The sequence below is a fragment of the Salmo trutta genome, chromosome 8 (genome assembly GCF_901001165.1).
Source record: "Salmo trutta chromosome 8, fSalTru1.1, whole genome shotgun sequence".
Lineage (NCBI taxonomy): Eukaryota > Metazoa > Chordata > Actinopteri > Salmoniformes > Salmonidae > Salmo > Salmo trutta.
Genome location: NC_042964.1, coordinates 37,969,394 through 37,985,288, shown reverse-complemented (window position 1 = coordinate 37,985,288; position 15,895 = coordinate 37,969,394). Strand labels below are relative to the sequence as shown.

The 15,895-nt window shown below is 42.7% G+C and overlaps 1 protein-coding gene across 4 annotated transcripts in view; it reads left to right on the top strand.

Moving 5' to 3' along the window:
• Positions 1 to 339: 339 nt before the first annotated feature.
• LOC115198848 (scm-like with four MBT domains protein 2) overlaps positions 340 to 15,895 on the top strand; it is a 45,242-nt gene continuing 29,686 nt past the window's right edge. For all 4 annotated transcript variants that reach the window (XM_029761192.1, XM_029761190.1, XM_029761191.1 and 1 more), the window contains exons 1-4: positions 340 to 478; positions 5,385 to 5,561; positions 9,238 to 9,332; positions 12,245 to 12,485. In XM_029761192.1, coding sequence (XP_029617052.1) covers positions 5,471 to 5,561; positions 9,238 to 9,332; positions 12,245 to 12,485 — 427 coding nt within the window. In that variant the 5' untranslated portion in view covers positions 340 to 478; positions 5,385 to 5,470. The remainder of the gene's footprint in view (positions 479 to 5,384; positions 5,562 to 9,237; positions 9,333 to 12,244; positions 12,486 to 15,895) is intronic.

Below are 15,895 nucleotides of genomic sequence, written 5' to 3'. Positions count from 1 at the left end.
TTGGGATTCCCATAGGGCGGAGCACAATTGGCCCAGCGTCGTCCTGGTTAGGGTTTGGCCGTGGTAGGCCGTCATTGTAAATAAGAATTTGTTCTTAACTGACTTGCCTAGTTAAATAAAGATAAAATCTAAAAATTGGTTTAGAAGTGTAAAAATGGTGTCTTCATCATTGTGTAAACACACTGGTAACAATAACTATGTGTTGTGTATTTCAGCTATGAAAGACCGAGGGGTTAAAATATGGGGGTGGGTAGCCTACTTCGACATTCTATTTATAATTGGCAGAAAAAAAATCGTAACTGCACTAAAGGTCATTGAAGGAGTTGGCTTGAAAATAATCTGAAGATTTTTGGACATGCGCAGTTGTGGGATGCCATATTGGAACGAGCTCTGTGCTGTGCAGTTGAAAGACGTCGCTCGCTGGTTTCCACCGAACGAAAAAGGCTCGCAAATTAGACGCGAAAAAAACATCATTAAGGTAAGACAGGTGACAGGTTGACGCTTCTTTAAATATTTATGTTGGTTACTAATCCAGAGCCGTCGTTTTCTCGACGAAATATCTACCGTGAAAGGTTTTTCCTGGCTAAAACCTTTAACCAGTCCTACTCGAGGCTGTTTCTCTAGAAACATAAATACTGGCGCATTCAGGAGCCAAGTTGTTCAAAGTGTTTTTACGTGCGTAATTATAGCTTTCACATGCGGTTAGAACGTCGCTTCGTGGCACTTTCAATTTAGTTAGTATGATTGTTTTTCTTTATTTAATATAAACCTTGATGCAAAAATAAATTGGTTACATAAACATTTATTTTAATGCTTGCCGTGCGTAGGAAAAACACATTTCAATAAGCCTTATAAATGAATTTCCATGTAACGGTCTGCTTTCCACTGAAAACGATAAAATAGGGAAATGCTCATAAATTCACACCCCTGACTTCATTTTAAATGTTCATATTTACAGTTTAAACGTGTAGGTGTGTCACGTTTTTTCCACACATAGGTGCGCAAAGGCATCGGAAAATACCGGACATTGCCAATATGTCAAACCACTTTCAACATGGCGGGTTTTGGTGTGTAAAAAACTGCATGTAAAATCTTTGAATGAGGAAAAAATTAAATTACTGCAGTTAACCGTCCAGTTTCAGTTTCTTTTGATGCACATTAACAAGCTCTAATGAATTAAATTAGAAGTAGACGTTTAGCAATACCGTTAGAGTTTTTTTCCGCTGCAATACTTTGTGAGCAAAGTACATTAGCGAAGTGCGGTATACAAATGACTGACTGTGTAACGCACTGAGGACGTCGGCGACACCCGTATCCCACAAATGCACAGTACGCATAGCTACATTTCCTGTTTCACTTTATCAGCATTCTCAGTTACAATCTATTTTTTTTATCGTTATTTAGTAGACATAGAATAATGGTCTGATGAACGGTTCCATTTGTCTTTTTAATCATCCATCAAGGTTTTAACATCCAACCTTGATGATTGTAAAATTGCACGAGGTAATTCTCCCAATCCGACGTTATGCCAAATGTGTATGATGAAGTTGCTAATTGGGTTAAACCGCGCATATATCCATTTAATTATTTTTTTTTTTATTGCGGGCGGTCAGCAAATCCGGAGTTTAGCTGCGCATTATTCTGATGATCCCTCTTCGGGATTACATTCGGCTCCATAATGAATATAAAAATAAAGCCACGTTACGGAATGAACAGTGATGTGCATGTGCACACTCATGCGTATTCAGGCTGCCTAATGCCATAAAAGCCCAAAACATGCGGCAGGTCGGGGGCTCTCCGTCGGTGGCTCTCATCTGAGATCGTTTTGCCTTGGTACTGGTGTAGCATAGATGGAATGGAAGCAAGCAGCATCATGGAGAAGATCTCGCCTCTTTACAGTAAAACCCTATGAAGTGTCCAGGGATCTGGTATATGGGTAAAGGTGATCAAGGATGCATGGTTATTGATGGTTTTATTCATGTACTCCTCAGCGCCGTTCATAATCGATCTTTTGAAAGCACATGCCGTTGTATGTAAATGGACCCGATAAAGGAAGAACAGATAAAACATTGACGGATTGGCTCTGCTTTGTGAGTGAAGACAACTTACATTATTATCACATATTTAACGGTGATTTACATAACACAATGATATTGAAAACGGATGTATTAAGTCATCAGGTCAAGGTTGTGACTTGACATCGTCAGTTCAAAGGTGTGTGCTATAGTTTCAGGTGAAGTAATGGCAAGGTAACCACATCCCCAGGCTAATTGCTCATGGGAAGTGTCTGGCTGAATAGATTAATTGCAATGTAAAGAAAGCCACATTTCGTTTTCTCCACTAAGAGTTCAGTGAGGTGTATGGGTGAATGAATCACAGGAGTTTAAAATAGTTTTTTTCTTTTTTTGACTCTATGTCTGAAGGAGAGATAATGAGTCACGTGGCCTAAGTTAGCATAACAGACACAACGTGCTCTGCACAGAAAGGCTGTCCAATGATTGGCCTACATCGGGATGATTTTTCTTCAAATATAAAGATATATTATACAACATGAAATTTGGATTAAGATCAAACAAGATCCATTTCCATCTATTTTCGATAATGTTTGTGTTTATGGAAAAAGTAATCATATAGACCCTTCTGGTGTGATGTTACTCAAACAATGGCTTGATGCTGGAGAAGTTGCCTGAAGCTGCTGTTGTAGGCAGTAGGCTGCCCATTAGTATGTTTTCTCATTGCCTCTGTGCATTGTGGCCTGTCTGTCTGTCTGCCTGGGGCAGTTGTTTGCTCTTCAGTCTTTTAAATATCTCAGTCAGCTGATCTCACACAGCATCACAGGCTGTTTAAGGAACACACCAGGCTAGATGAGCCATGGAGACAAGACACTATATTCTACTGATATATTATACTAATGCATCATAGATACTGAGAAATCATGAAATCTTTCATTGGATGTGATATTGTAGATTACATAGTGAGTGATAAAACAGAAGTGTAGAAATCGTTGAGAGAGATCGTTACTCTTCACATGATAAATTGTGTCAAATTTTGATACCTATAAACAAAAACATGATGGGAGAGAAGGAAGGACACACCCAGCCCAAATAGTGTTAGTTAATCTGTTAATTCCCCTTTATGTCTTTCTATTGCCCTGGTTGGGGTTTTAGAGAAAGGCAGCTAAGGGACAGCGTGTGGTGCATACTGGACTCATCAGGGCTAACCCATAACACCGCCCCCCCCACCATCTCAATCTGATGAGGCTTTAACCAGGAAAGACCCGCGTCTCAGATTAAAACACAGATCAACCTAATCCCCAGGATCCAATCCATGCTGCTCACTGGGATGCTGGGGACCAATATGGACCAATATGTTTTCATTTAGTGGTTTAGTTAGGCTGCTTTTGGTAAAAAAAAAAAAAAAACTATTAGTGAAAAAAATAAATATCAGAATTGTACTGCCTGTGTAAACGCAGCCTTAGATCCTCCTGACTGAATGCTATAATAGTGAACATTTTCGATTTACATCAGTGAGACCATTTCTGGGATAAGTGACCCTCTGTGAGATAAATTGCTCGGTTCTCTAAATCTGGGATTTTCTCTGATTCTGTCCTAGACATTGTGGTTTATACTACATGTCAGTTATTTAATGGTCCTTGTTGCCTGTGATCTCTGATCGTTTCTGGTCCGAAGTCAGTAGATGGATCCTATGTTTGCGTCCCGGAGCATGTGGACTAGCAGACAGAGTGGAGAGGGACAGGGGGCACCTCATGTGAGTCCAATTAGACCAGCTTGTTGTTTACGCTATGGATAGATGTGTGTTTGGATCCCTGTGTGACGGAGGACCCATTCAGAAGGATTACATGTCGTGAAAGGGCACAGCTATGCAATGAAGCAACGAGTTGATTTCAATGCGTTGCCAATTATGTTCCTCATGCTATAAAAACGCATGATGACAAGCACAACATTGCCTATTGCTCTTTTGAATGGGGATTTGAATGCTTAGGCAAATTTGCGAAGTCTGCAGAGAGTTGTTTTTGTGTATTAGTTTGATTGAAGGGCATTGGTATGAATCTGCTCTATGAATCAGTGTTAATTGAACATTTGATGGAAGTGCGTGCAGTTACAGTGAGTCATTGCGGAGGCTGAGCGAAATGGCAGTTATCCCCAAATATCCCAAATGTAACCATGTGATCTGGGAAAGAGACAGAGTGGGAAAACAATAGGAACATATTTAGTTTGGTTTTTCTCTAAGATCTTTTAGATAAAACAAAAGTATGAGTAAATTATGGCCAAGCGTTATGATTCCTATGCGAGCGATTCAAGCCATTTGAAATAACCTCTTGTTCCGTAATGGTTTATGTAAGGCTGATCTCTGTGGCATGGCTTTATGAGGTTCTGCTGTGTCAGTCCTGTTCTTCTACCTTATTTCAACAGTGATTGGTTATCTCTTGTGGCTGAAGAGCTGTGCTGAGGTATGCAAATCCACGACAGCAGAAACTGCACATTGCTCTCGTAGACTGTACCAAGCAGAGGCATACAGTAGAAATGCACTGTGCTGAGCAGGTATTCTATGCTGTACAAATATAATTAGTAGAACAGAGGCTGTTCTATCTGTATGGTGGGCTGTTCTGTAGGTAAAACCTCTCGTTCTCTCAAACAGAGAATTAGTGAACGTACTAAATTCAGTCAGGAGAAACGACAGGGATTATTCAGTCGCAGTACATTTTAATGACCTAAAACATGACATTTCCACCTTTTTTAGATTTTGTGGCATAGAGAAAGTTAAGATATCAGACAGGGGGGGTGATATAAATAATACTCTGAGTAAAAGAGAATGTTTTGGGATTTTTACCCTCCAGACGTTCCCAAAAGGTCTTAATGATGAAATACCTATATATGTTATGTTGTAAATGTGAACATGAATTAATGTCCCTTATTTCAGATTACTCTGACGTTTTTCTTGCACTGTACCCAATGATTTATGAAAACTTGCTTGGTGAGTCGATGTGCTCATTGTGGTTTTACAGGCGTGTTAAATGCGTTTTATGTACACAATTTATTACAATATTTATGAAATGCACATTGTTCGACTCCAACCCAATTCAATGCCTGGAACGAATGTGGGTGGAGCTATGTCTACATAAGGGTGCTAATAAAAATGTAAAAACTCACAAGCCCTGACGAAGGCATTGAGGCCGATGCGTAAAGCTTAATAACGAGCAGTGATCCTATCAAGAGCAGTGTGCGGGTTTCTTCATTCTTCTCATCTGTATGGTCTGAAATAAATGCCCGTATTGTCTTTCGTTATAGTGGTCATTGTTTAGATGGACATGATGTGGATTTGAATGCTCCATTCCGACTTAACTCCTCCTTTGTGTGACACAGTGGAGGAATGAGGGAGATGCAGTGAAGACTGAGGAGTCTGAAGACAGACGGACAAAGATTAAAGGTTACCAGGAAGAGAGAGCAGGATGCAGTCCCGCCCACAGGACAGGCCGTTGGCCCTCTCCGCGGGGAAATCCCACAGCCCGACCAATGGGAGAGAAGAACAGGTGCACTCAGGTGAGGGATTTTACCTTCACTTTTTAATCTTCGATCCCTTCCTCATTTTTTTGTCTTCCATTGTTTTGATGACACGTGAAGGGCACAACCATTCATCTCCATTGTATCACAATCACAACAGGGGGTTGTGATTGTGATGAGCAGCCATTTTCCAATTTTTCCCATTCCTTTTTACATGCCACACCATTGTTGACCTTCAACAAGGTCTCAGAATGTGTGTAGTGCAGAGCTATTTTTTTTAGGTTTGGATTATTCAGCATGAATCTGCAGCAGCCACTGTGTCTAGCTATGAGAGAATCTGGTCCAGTTTACCTGGTCAGTGGTGTGGGGAAGTATGAGCTGACTGTGGAGTCATAGTTAGTTTCTCTGTCATGGTGTTCCTGTGTTCACTTCCTTGTTCTGTTCAGCCCTACAAGATGCTTCTTATCAGATGAACAGACTTGAAAAGTGGAACTCGGATTAAAAGAAATAGAAAACCGGAAAGTTTTGTTGGGCGGACATGAAAGAGGAAATACAACTCACCTAGGAGCGTTTTCTCAACACCACGGTTGATCTAACATATTTTTAATTATAAAACCTATTTTAAAGGATTTTTAAAGTGCTTTTCTAAATCTCAAATACGCTTGAATGACAAGGTTAATTGTTGTTAAAAGCAGCGTTCGTGACCCCTTTGAATCAGGTTGAGATGGATAGTGGACGGTATGACGTCATAGCCTTTAAAGGTCTGGGGATGGGGAGTGTGAACACACACGCACACACACACACACACACTGATATGTGTAAGGGAGAAGAGCAAGCCTAGCAGATTCTTTTCAGAAAGCCCCCGACTACAACAACCGGTAGTTTCCTCTCTCTCATTAGTGCAGGTTAAGTCCCACACACTAAGTCCCATGAGACACAGCCTAGAGAGGAGAAACCACACAGCAGGAACAAGAGATGCAGATTCTCTCTCTCTCTTCTCTCTTCTCTCTCTCTCTCTCTGTGAGAGGACACATTATACCTTGTCCAAGTAACAGTCTCCCACGGGCAAATGAAACAGTTCTCACCTTGAGGAGAAACATTAGTGGCGTTACGTAAGACCTGGAACACACGCATAAAACTCACTAAAGATCAGATACATTTTCAAGTGACCTAATTTTGATTGGTTGAAAAGAGACTAAACTTAGTTTCAGCTGGTTGCTGCTGTGTTCTTTAGAAAGTTCCTTCCCCATAGATTTAGAAAAATGACATTGGTGTGTGTGATCAGATCTCACCCTGCTTGTCTCATGAAATCTGTATGTTTTGTTTATGCTTATTATGACGTGTCTGTTTACACAGTGACTTTGATCGTTGCAGAATGAAGGCGGTCACATTTTTTCCCACTCCACGCAAACTGTATTTCACCCGACTCTTGCGCTAGGGACTGAGGAAATATACTGTTTTGTTTACAACATTATTCCTGTTCCATTGCTTTTTCTCCACTGCATTGTCATTTATTCACATTTTATTTAACCTTTATTTTGACAGGGAATCAATGCTAAGACCAAGGTCTCTTTTCCAGATGAGCCCTGTTTAGCACAGGAATACACATACAAATACAATATACACATTAAACTACACATCCATATACACATTAAAATATATGTTATTACACATCAATACATGAAAAGCAAAACACAATCATAAAACATATTATCCAGTAAAACAGGTCCCCTAAAAGCTGTCTGAAGTGCCCTAGAGGCAAAAATTCCTCCAGTTTTAAAGCGCATTGGGGATCATTCCCCAAGTAAGGTGCAAAGTAACTAAAAGCAGATCTACCTAACTCAGTGGGGATCGAAAGGCTCTCCAGAGTTCGCCATCCCTAAGACCGTGTCTGGTATCTCGTACTTCTATAAGTAACGGTTCACAAAACCCACAGTACGGTACATATTGAGGTTTTGGGGTCACGGTTCAGTTTCAGTACAGCGGAAAATGAAATGCCATTCTCAATGTTCAGCATTCACAATGTTCCTGGCGCTGTCTGTTGTGACAGGATTGTTATGTTGGGCCTGTCAAGTTTCCACTCTGATGCTGCATTTGTAACCATGTGGGAGGTGGAAATGTACCAGTTGTGAAGTCGTAAATACCAGTTGGATGCGTTCATGTTATTTGAACTCGCTAATAAATTCAGACGGGCTAATGGCCAACAAACTGCGTCAACTATAAACTGAAAGTACAACTATCATGCTTGTAAACAAATTCTAGAGTTCAAAAACCACAATAATGGATTTATTTTAACTACAGAAAATACTGTTTTAAAGGCCATTTCCTTAGTAGGTGACGTCAGAGGTCACCATGTCGGAGAAGTGGGTGCTCAGGATGATAGACGAGTTTCCCACTAGTAATTAACACTTCCCACTTGGTTACGAACGCACCATGACACTGCCTCGTTAAATGCCAGATGCACAGTTGTGACTCTCAGAAAGAGGGCTTGTCTGTAGCATGGGACATCAACCATTCCGGGGTAATGTAATGGGCTGTCACTGTTAAGTGCCTTCACAGTGTGCATTGGCCAATTCATTGAAAGCTTTGGCTTGCTTACGTAAAGCGGGGTACTACCTGTTTGCTGAAATGAGTGCAAGAGGGAAGTTTGTAACGTGGCTCGAGCACTACCACGAGGTGCTGAATCCCTCTGTTCTCAACCACTGAGGATGGGTGCATATCTGTGGCTATAAACCAAAGGCTCCAAAAATATAAACATAGTCTACCTATCACTCCTGTCATTTCTTTGGCCCAGTCAGAATCAGCTGCCAAGGAATGCTTGAATGCAGAGGTGAGACGATGTTATGTTTCCTTGCGTTTCTGTCTTGCGCCGGTATACTGGGGTGATGTCAACATATTTGAGGTGTTGGCAGCTGAATAGGCTATTCCCGTTGAGAAGTGGCCACATACTGTTTTATCCACAAACTCTCTGTCATCGGCGTTGTAATCTACTGGGAAGCCAAACTGGAGATTTAAACGATGATGGAGGATCCCCCAATTCAGGTTTATCGCGCCTCACCAAGGACAGTTTGAAATGAGCCAATTAAGATTTCAATTTTGGTTTACAACATGCACATAGGCTCGAGTTGTTTGAACGGAATGGACTGGAAAAAACCCCCCAGCTCAGATTTACTGAAGAGATATAAGCCTACAACGCAGCGTAGGCATTTGAATTGGACATTTATTCATTTACCAGACACTCTTATCCAGAGCAATTTACAGTAGTGAGTGCATACATCTTTCCCCGTACTGGTCCCCCCGTGGGAATCAAACCCACAACCTTGGCATTGCAAGCGCCATGCTCTACCTACTGAGCCACACAGGACCTCTGAAAGTGTATAGGGCTAGTGTTTATTTTATTTTATGTATTCATTCGGGTTCACAGTGTAAACCGAACTTTGATACAGAATGCAGGGATGTGTATTGAACCTATCGCCTGCAATTAATGATGAAAACTGCGTCCAATGGCTTCAATATCGTGGCAGCTGCATTCATATAGACGATATCACCCTAGTCTATAACCGGTATGAATGTCGACTGAACGATTTGTTTCTGCTATTTAATTCAATAAAACATGTCATTATTGAGTGTGATGCTGTTATGCTTGTATTTATGGTGTGTTTTGTGACTGGGTTGGTGGCAGTCAAAATGATTGACGGTGCTTTCTTCCTATCAGACGCGGACTCCATGGAGGAAGAGGCAGACTTTAATTGGGAGGAGTACCTAGAGGAGACGGGGGCGACCGCTGCACCCCACACCGCTTTCAAACATGTGAGTGAGAAGCACACGTTTCCATAACCCTCACGACATCTTGTAAATACTGTTATTGAATGAGTGGCAATCACGCAAATCCCTTTAAACATGTGTTTGAGTGAGAATGTACTTTAGCTAATGATGTTAAACAGTGTAGTTAGGCATGACTTACCTGCTGAAGACCACACTCAAATAGTCACATATTCACAGTCACTGCTGTTCACTCAGACTCGCATACCAAAGATGACAGACCCTGCATCCTCATTGTTGCGTCTGTGCATTCAGAAAGTATTCAGACCCCTTGACTTTTTCCACGTTTTGTTACGTTACAGCCTTATTGTAAAATTGATTCAATCGTTTTTTTCCCCCTCATCAATCTACACACAATACCCCATAATGACAAAGAAAAAATTGAAATATCACACTTACATTATTCAGACCCTTTCTTCAGTCCTTTGTTGAAGCACCTTTGGCAGGGGTTACAGCCTCGAATCTTCATGGATATGACGCTACAAGCTTGGAAAACTCCAAGCGGGCTGTGGTGACTTTTACTGAGGAGTGACTTCCGTCTGGCCACTACCATAAAAGCCTGATTGGTGGAGTGCTGTAGAGATGATTGTCCTTCTGGAAGGTTCTCCCATCCCCACAGAGGAACTCTAGCGCTCTGTCAGAGTGACCATCGGTTTCTTGGTCACCTCCCTGACCAAGGCCCTTCTCTCCCGGTTGCTCTATTTGGCCGGGCGGCCAGCTCTAGGAAGTCTTGGTGGTTCCAAACTTCTTCCATTTAAGAATGATGGAGGCCACTGTGTTCTTGTGGACCTTCAATAGTGCTGACATTTTTTGGTACCCTTCCCCAGATTTGTGCCTCAACACAATTCTGTCTCGGAGCTCTACGGACAATTCCTTCTACCTCATGGCTTGTTTTTTTTGCTCTGATATGCACTGTCGACTGTGGACAGATGTGTGCCTTTCCAAATCATGTCCAGTCAATTGAATTTACCACAGGTGTACTCCAAGTTGTAGAAACATCTCAAGGATGATCAATGGAAACAGGATGTACCTGAGCTCAATTTTGAGTCTCATAGCAAAGGGTCTGAATACGTATGTAAATAAGGTATTTATGTTTTTTTTTTGTAACAATTTCTAAACCTGTTTTCAATTGATGTTATGGGGTATTGTGTGGTAGGTTGATTTTTATTTATTTAGTCAATTTTAGAATAAGGCTGTAACCAAACAGAATGTGGAAAAAGGGAAGGGGTCTGAACACTTTCCCAATGTGCTGTACACAGTTCATGTGTATTTTGGCGTCATACACACGGAAATTCCTGTGACATTTAGCATTGAACACAACCCACACAATTACTCACAGATTATAACTCAAGCTCCATGCAAGTTGGAAAAAGGCACGTATCCCTTTATATCCCTCAAACTCAACTCTGGACCTGGAATCCAGTGCCACTGCCGTTTTTCATTGTTCCCCTCTAAGGGACTTAATTAGACCTGGGACACCAGGTGCAGGTGGGTGCAGTTAATGATCAGGTAGAACAGAAAACCAGCAGGCTCCGGACCTCGTTGGGTAAGAGTTGAATACCCCTGCCTCGTACGTTACAGTACTCCCCAGTCTAGCCTGGTGTAGTGTCAGACTGCCAGTAGTAGTAGGGAAGCCTGATGGAACAGCTGTCTATCTTAAGGAGGCCCGCCACACAGCTGCAGGGGACTGTGGGAAAAGAGAATGCATAAGTAATCCTACATAATGTAGCAGAAAGAAAGGAGCGTACAGTATGGAAGTAGACCTTCAGTGGGTTTAATGACGTTGACTGATTTCATAGATGTCAGTTTAAGCGGGCTCGAGCTCTATGTGTGAACTGAAGTCCGTGAGGGGTGCGCTGATGTGAATGCCCGGTTGGACACATCAAAGATCATCCTATTTGAATGGGAGTGTTGTTGGTAAGTGGATTGAGTCACATTAAAAAGAGCATGATTTTCCCCTGAAAATGTGATTCTGTGAAATAGTGAAATATCTCTCATGCTCTCAACAGACCTAGTGCCAATTGAAACAGTGATTCCTTGTGGGCTCGCTCTCTCTCTCTCGCAGTCTCTCTCTCTCTCTCTCGTACTCTCTCTCTCTCTCTCACTGTCTTTCTCTCTTTGTCTCTCTTGCTGTCTTTCTTTGTCTCTCGCTCTCTTTGTCTTTGTCTCTGTCTCTCTCTCCGCCTCTGCCTCTCTTACATAAGCCATCCAGTGTGATACAGCATATTTGATTTGTTTTTCTCAGGAAGTCATGAGGCCATTTGCATTGTTTTTAGTTCTAAGATGTTGGCCTTTCTCCAGTAACACAGGCAGTGTGTGCACGTGCGTGCATTTGTGTGTTGTGTTTTATATAATGGGTTTTAGATATGTGTGAGTGCAGCCTGTGGCTATGGTTGAAACATTACATTATCCATTTCCTGGTACTAGCCCTTTATATATGTTCTCTCTCTCTCTCTCTCCCTCATGTTCTCTCTCTCTCTCTCTCGCCCTCATGTTCTCTCTGTGAGTCACTGTCCGCAAGGCCAGATTGTTTAGGATATTCAAAGTGGTTGAAAGTTCAGTGGAACGTTAAATGACCCTTGACCCTTGTGAACAAACAGATTCCTAAACAGATAGTGGGTGGGGAGCTTTTGGGAATCACCTGTGTCATACCTGTTCATTACTTGTGGCCCACCTGTGTTTTACTCTGTCAATCATGGCTCAGGGAGCCAGTCAGACGTCCCTCATTTTGGATGTAGACCTGTGATGTCATTCACTTTAGGATGTCAATGTATAGATGTGCTTTATCTCGCCCAATGCACTTGATTTACCTCTTAAGTGCAAGCCCATTATAATCAAGCTCACCTGTCAGTGAGGGCGGGCTCTTGTATGACATGGTGCTCTCTGTTTGGTTCTCGCAGGTGGACATCAGCCTACAGAGCAGCTTCCAGCCGGGGATGAAGCTGGAGGTGGCCAATAAGAGCAGCCCAGACACCTACTGGGTGGCCACCATCGTCACCACCTGTGGCCAGCTGCTGCTGCTGCGCTTCAGTGGCTACGGAGATGACCGCAAGGCCGACTTCTGGTGTGATGTCATGGCCGCCGAACTCCACCCAGTAGGCTGGTGCTCCCAGAACAACAAGACCCTCCAACCCCCTGAAGGTAGGGACACCACCTGGGAACACACACACACACACACACACACACACACAGAGCGGTGAGTTGATATTTGATCACACACACTTTATAAACTAAGCAAAAAAAGAAACGTCCTCTCACTGTCAACTGCGTTTATTTTCAGCAAATTTAACGTGTAAATATTTGTATGAACATAACAAGATTCAACAACTGAGATATAAACTGAACAAGTTCCACAGACCCACTCTTCCACCAAGGCACCTGCAAGTTCCTGGACATTTCAGGGGGGAACGGCCATAGTCCTCACCCTCCGATCCAACAGGTCTCAATGGGATTGAAATCCGGTCTCTTCGCTAGGCATGGCAGAACACTGACATTCCTGTCTAGCAGGAAATCACGCACAGAACGAGCAGTATGGCTGGTGGCATTGTCATGCTGGAGGGTCATGTCAGGATGAGCCTGCAGAAAGGGTACCACATGAGGGAGGAGGATGTTTTCCCTGTAACGCACAGCGTTGAGATTGCCTGCAATAACAAGCTCAGTCCAATGATGCTGTGACACACCGCCCCAGACCATGACGGACCCTCCACCTCCAAATCGATCCCGCTCCAGAGTACAGGCCTCGGTGTAACGCTCATTCCTTAGACAATAAACACGAATCCGACCATCACCCCTGGTGAGACAAAACCGCAACTCGTCAGTGAAGAATTTTTTTTGCCGGTCCTGACTGGTCCAGCGACAGTGGGTTTGTGCCCATAGGCGATGTTGTTGCCGGTGATGTCTGGTGAGGACCTGCCTTACAACAGGCCTACAAGCCCTCAGTCCAGCCTCTCTCAGCCTATTGCGGACAGTCTGAGCACTGATGGAGGGATTGTGCGTTCCTGGTGTAACTCGGGCAGTTGTTGTTGCCATCCTGTACCTTTCCCGCAGGTGTGAGGTTAGGATGTACCGATCCTGTGCAGGTGTTGTTACACGTGGTCTGCCACTGCGAGGACAATCAGCTGTCCGTTCTGTCTCCCTGTAGCGCTGTCTTAGGCGTCTCACAGTACAGACATTGCAATTTATTGCCCTGGCCACATCTGCAGTCCTCATGCCTCCTTGCAGCATGCCTAAGGCATCTTCACGCAGATGAGCAGGGATCCTGGGCATCTTTCTTTTGGTATTTTTCAGAGTCAGTAGAAAGGCCTCTTTAGTGTCCTAAGTTTTCATAACTGACCTTAATTGCCTACTGTCTGTAAGCTGTTAATCTTAACGACCGTTCCACAGGTGCATGTTCATTAATAGTTTAAGGTTCATTGAACAAGCATGGGAAACAGTGTTTAAACCCTTTACAATGAAGATCCATGAAGTTATTTGGATCTTTACGAATTATGTTTGAAAGACAGGGTCCTGAAAAAGGGACGTTTCTTTTTTTGCTGAGTTTATTTGCGTTTTACACTTGAAAATGCACATCTTAGCCTATAGTGTATAAACACACCCTCTTCATCTGTGGCTTTATAGCTCATATACTGAACTCACACCTGTAGCTGGACTTTACCTGACCTCCTAGTATAATACAACACCTGTAGCTGGACTTTACCTGACCTCCTAGTATAATACAACACCTGTAGCTGGACTTTACCTGACCTCCTAGTATAATACAACACCTGTAGCTGGACTTTACCTGATCTCCTAGTATAATACAACACCTGTAGCTGGACTTTACCTGATCTCCTAGTATAATACAACACCTGTAGCTGGACTTTACCTGACCTCCTAGTATAATACAACACCTGTAGCTGGACTTTACCTGACCTCCTAGTATAATACAACACCTGTAGCTGGACTTTACCTGACCTCCTAGTATAATACAACACCTGTAGCTGGACTTTACCTGACCTCCTAGTATAATACAACACCTGTAGCTGGACTTTACCTGACCTCCTAGTATAATACAACACCTGTAGCTGGACTTTACCTGACCTCCTAGTATAATACAACACCTGTAGCTGGACTTTACCTGATCTCCTAGTATAATACAACACCTGTAGCTGGACTTTACCTGACCTCCTAGTATAATACAACACCTGTAGCTGGACTTTACCTGATCTCCTAGTATAATACAACACCTGTAGCTGGACTTTACCTGACCTCCTAGTATAATACAACACCTGTAGCTTGTAGAGACCCCAATAAAACCTGTTCACACAGACCGACAGTGCACCCTGTCCCAACACACACACACACACACACACACACACACACACACACACACACACACACACACACACACACACACACACACACACACAGTCTCAGCCTGTTATGACACCCTGCCCTGCCCTGGCCCAGCCCATGTGTCAATAAGAGAGTGAGCTCATTCTGCCTAGTCAGCAAACACACAACAGCTGACTGCACTGTCCAGTCAAACCTGCCCACACACAACTAACACCCAAATACATTCAGAAACTTGAATTCAAGGTAGACTCGGATGAACACGAAGGTTGCTCATAAAGTGATTGTTTATTTAGCTTGTTTAGTTTGTTGAACACATACACACACTCAATTTAACCTGATGTAATATTAGCCACGCTAAATACAGAAAGTCACCCTTTCTCCACCTCTAATGCTCTAGCTAACCTGACATTCTCCCTTCCACCCCCTGATCCTTCTGTTTCATCCCTTCCAAAGCTTGTCAAAAATAAATCCCATCTATAGTTTAGCATCTGTAATTTAGCATCCAATCCTCCTTTCAGCGGCCGTTCTAGAAGAGGCATTTTTACACCGGATCATCTCATCCACTTGACTCACCCTCCATAACAGAGCTTTGATGTATTTATGCTGATTTTTGGGAGTGTTTTTTATTTTTTTTTGTTAAGGAGTCTATAGCTGAATTTGCTTCTACCTGACTTTTTTCACACAGCAATCTTTACCTGGTAGCAAATCTCGCTCCGGGGTAAAAATAAGACCGTGTAAAAAAATAAATGTATAATAATAATAATAATAATAAAAGACCTATAGAAACTGCAGCAGCGGGGGATAAAATGTGCTAGATTTTTATGTAGCTTTAATTGACCTTTTAACACATACACTGGAGCATGAGTGGCCACACGAGACACATAGAGGATCTCTCTGTTGGCAGAGAGCTGATGGGTTGAGGGGACTGAATGGCAATGAAATGGACCATGCATGTAATAACCATGCATGTTTAGTGGGTTAGATGACACCCAAGGGACTGGGTAGTTGACACACACCATAGCAAGCACACAAACACTCTCGTTTAGATTTGACTCAAGAGATTTTGCGTTTATGGGTTTGTCTATAATAAGGGTTTGCATGAGAGGTGGACATAGACTGTTGGTGGGAGTGTATGTGTGTTTGCTTGCTACTGTATGCGGCTTAGTGAATAGGGCTGGTAGACCTCATGTATTTGCAGAACAGGATCAGGTGGGGAG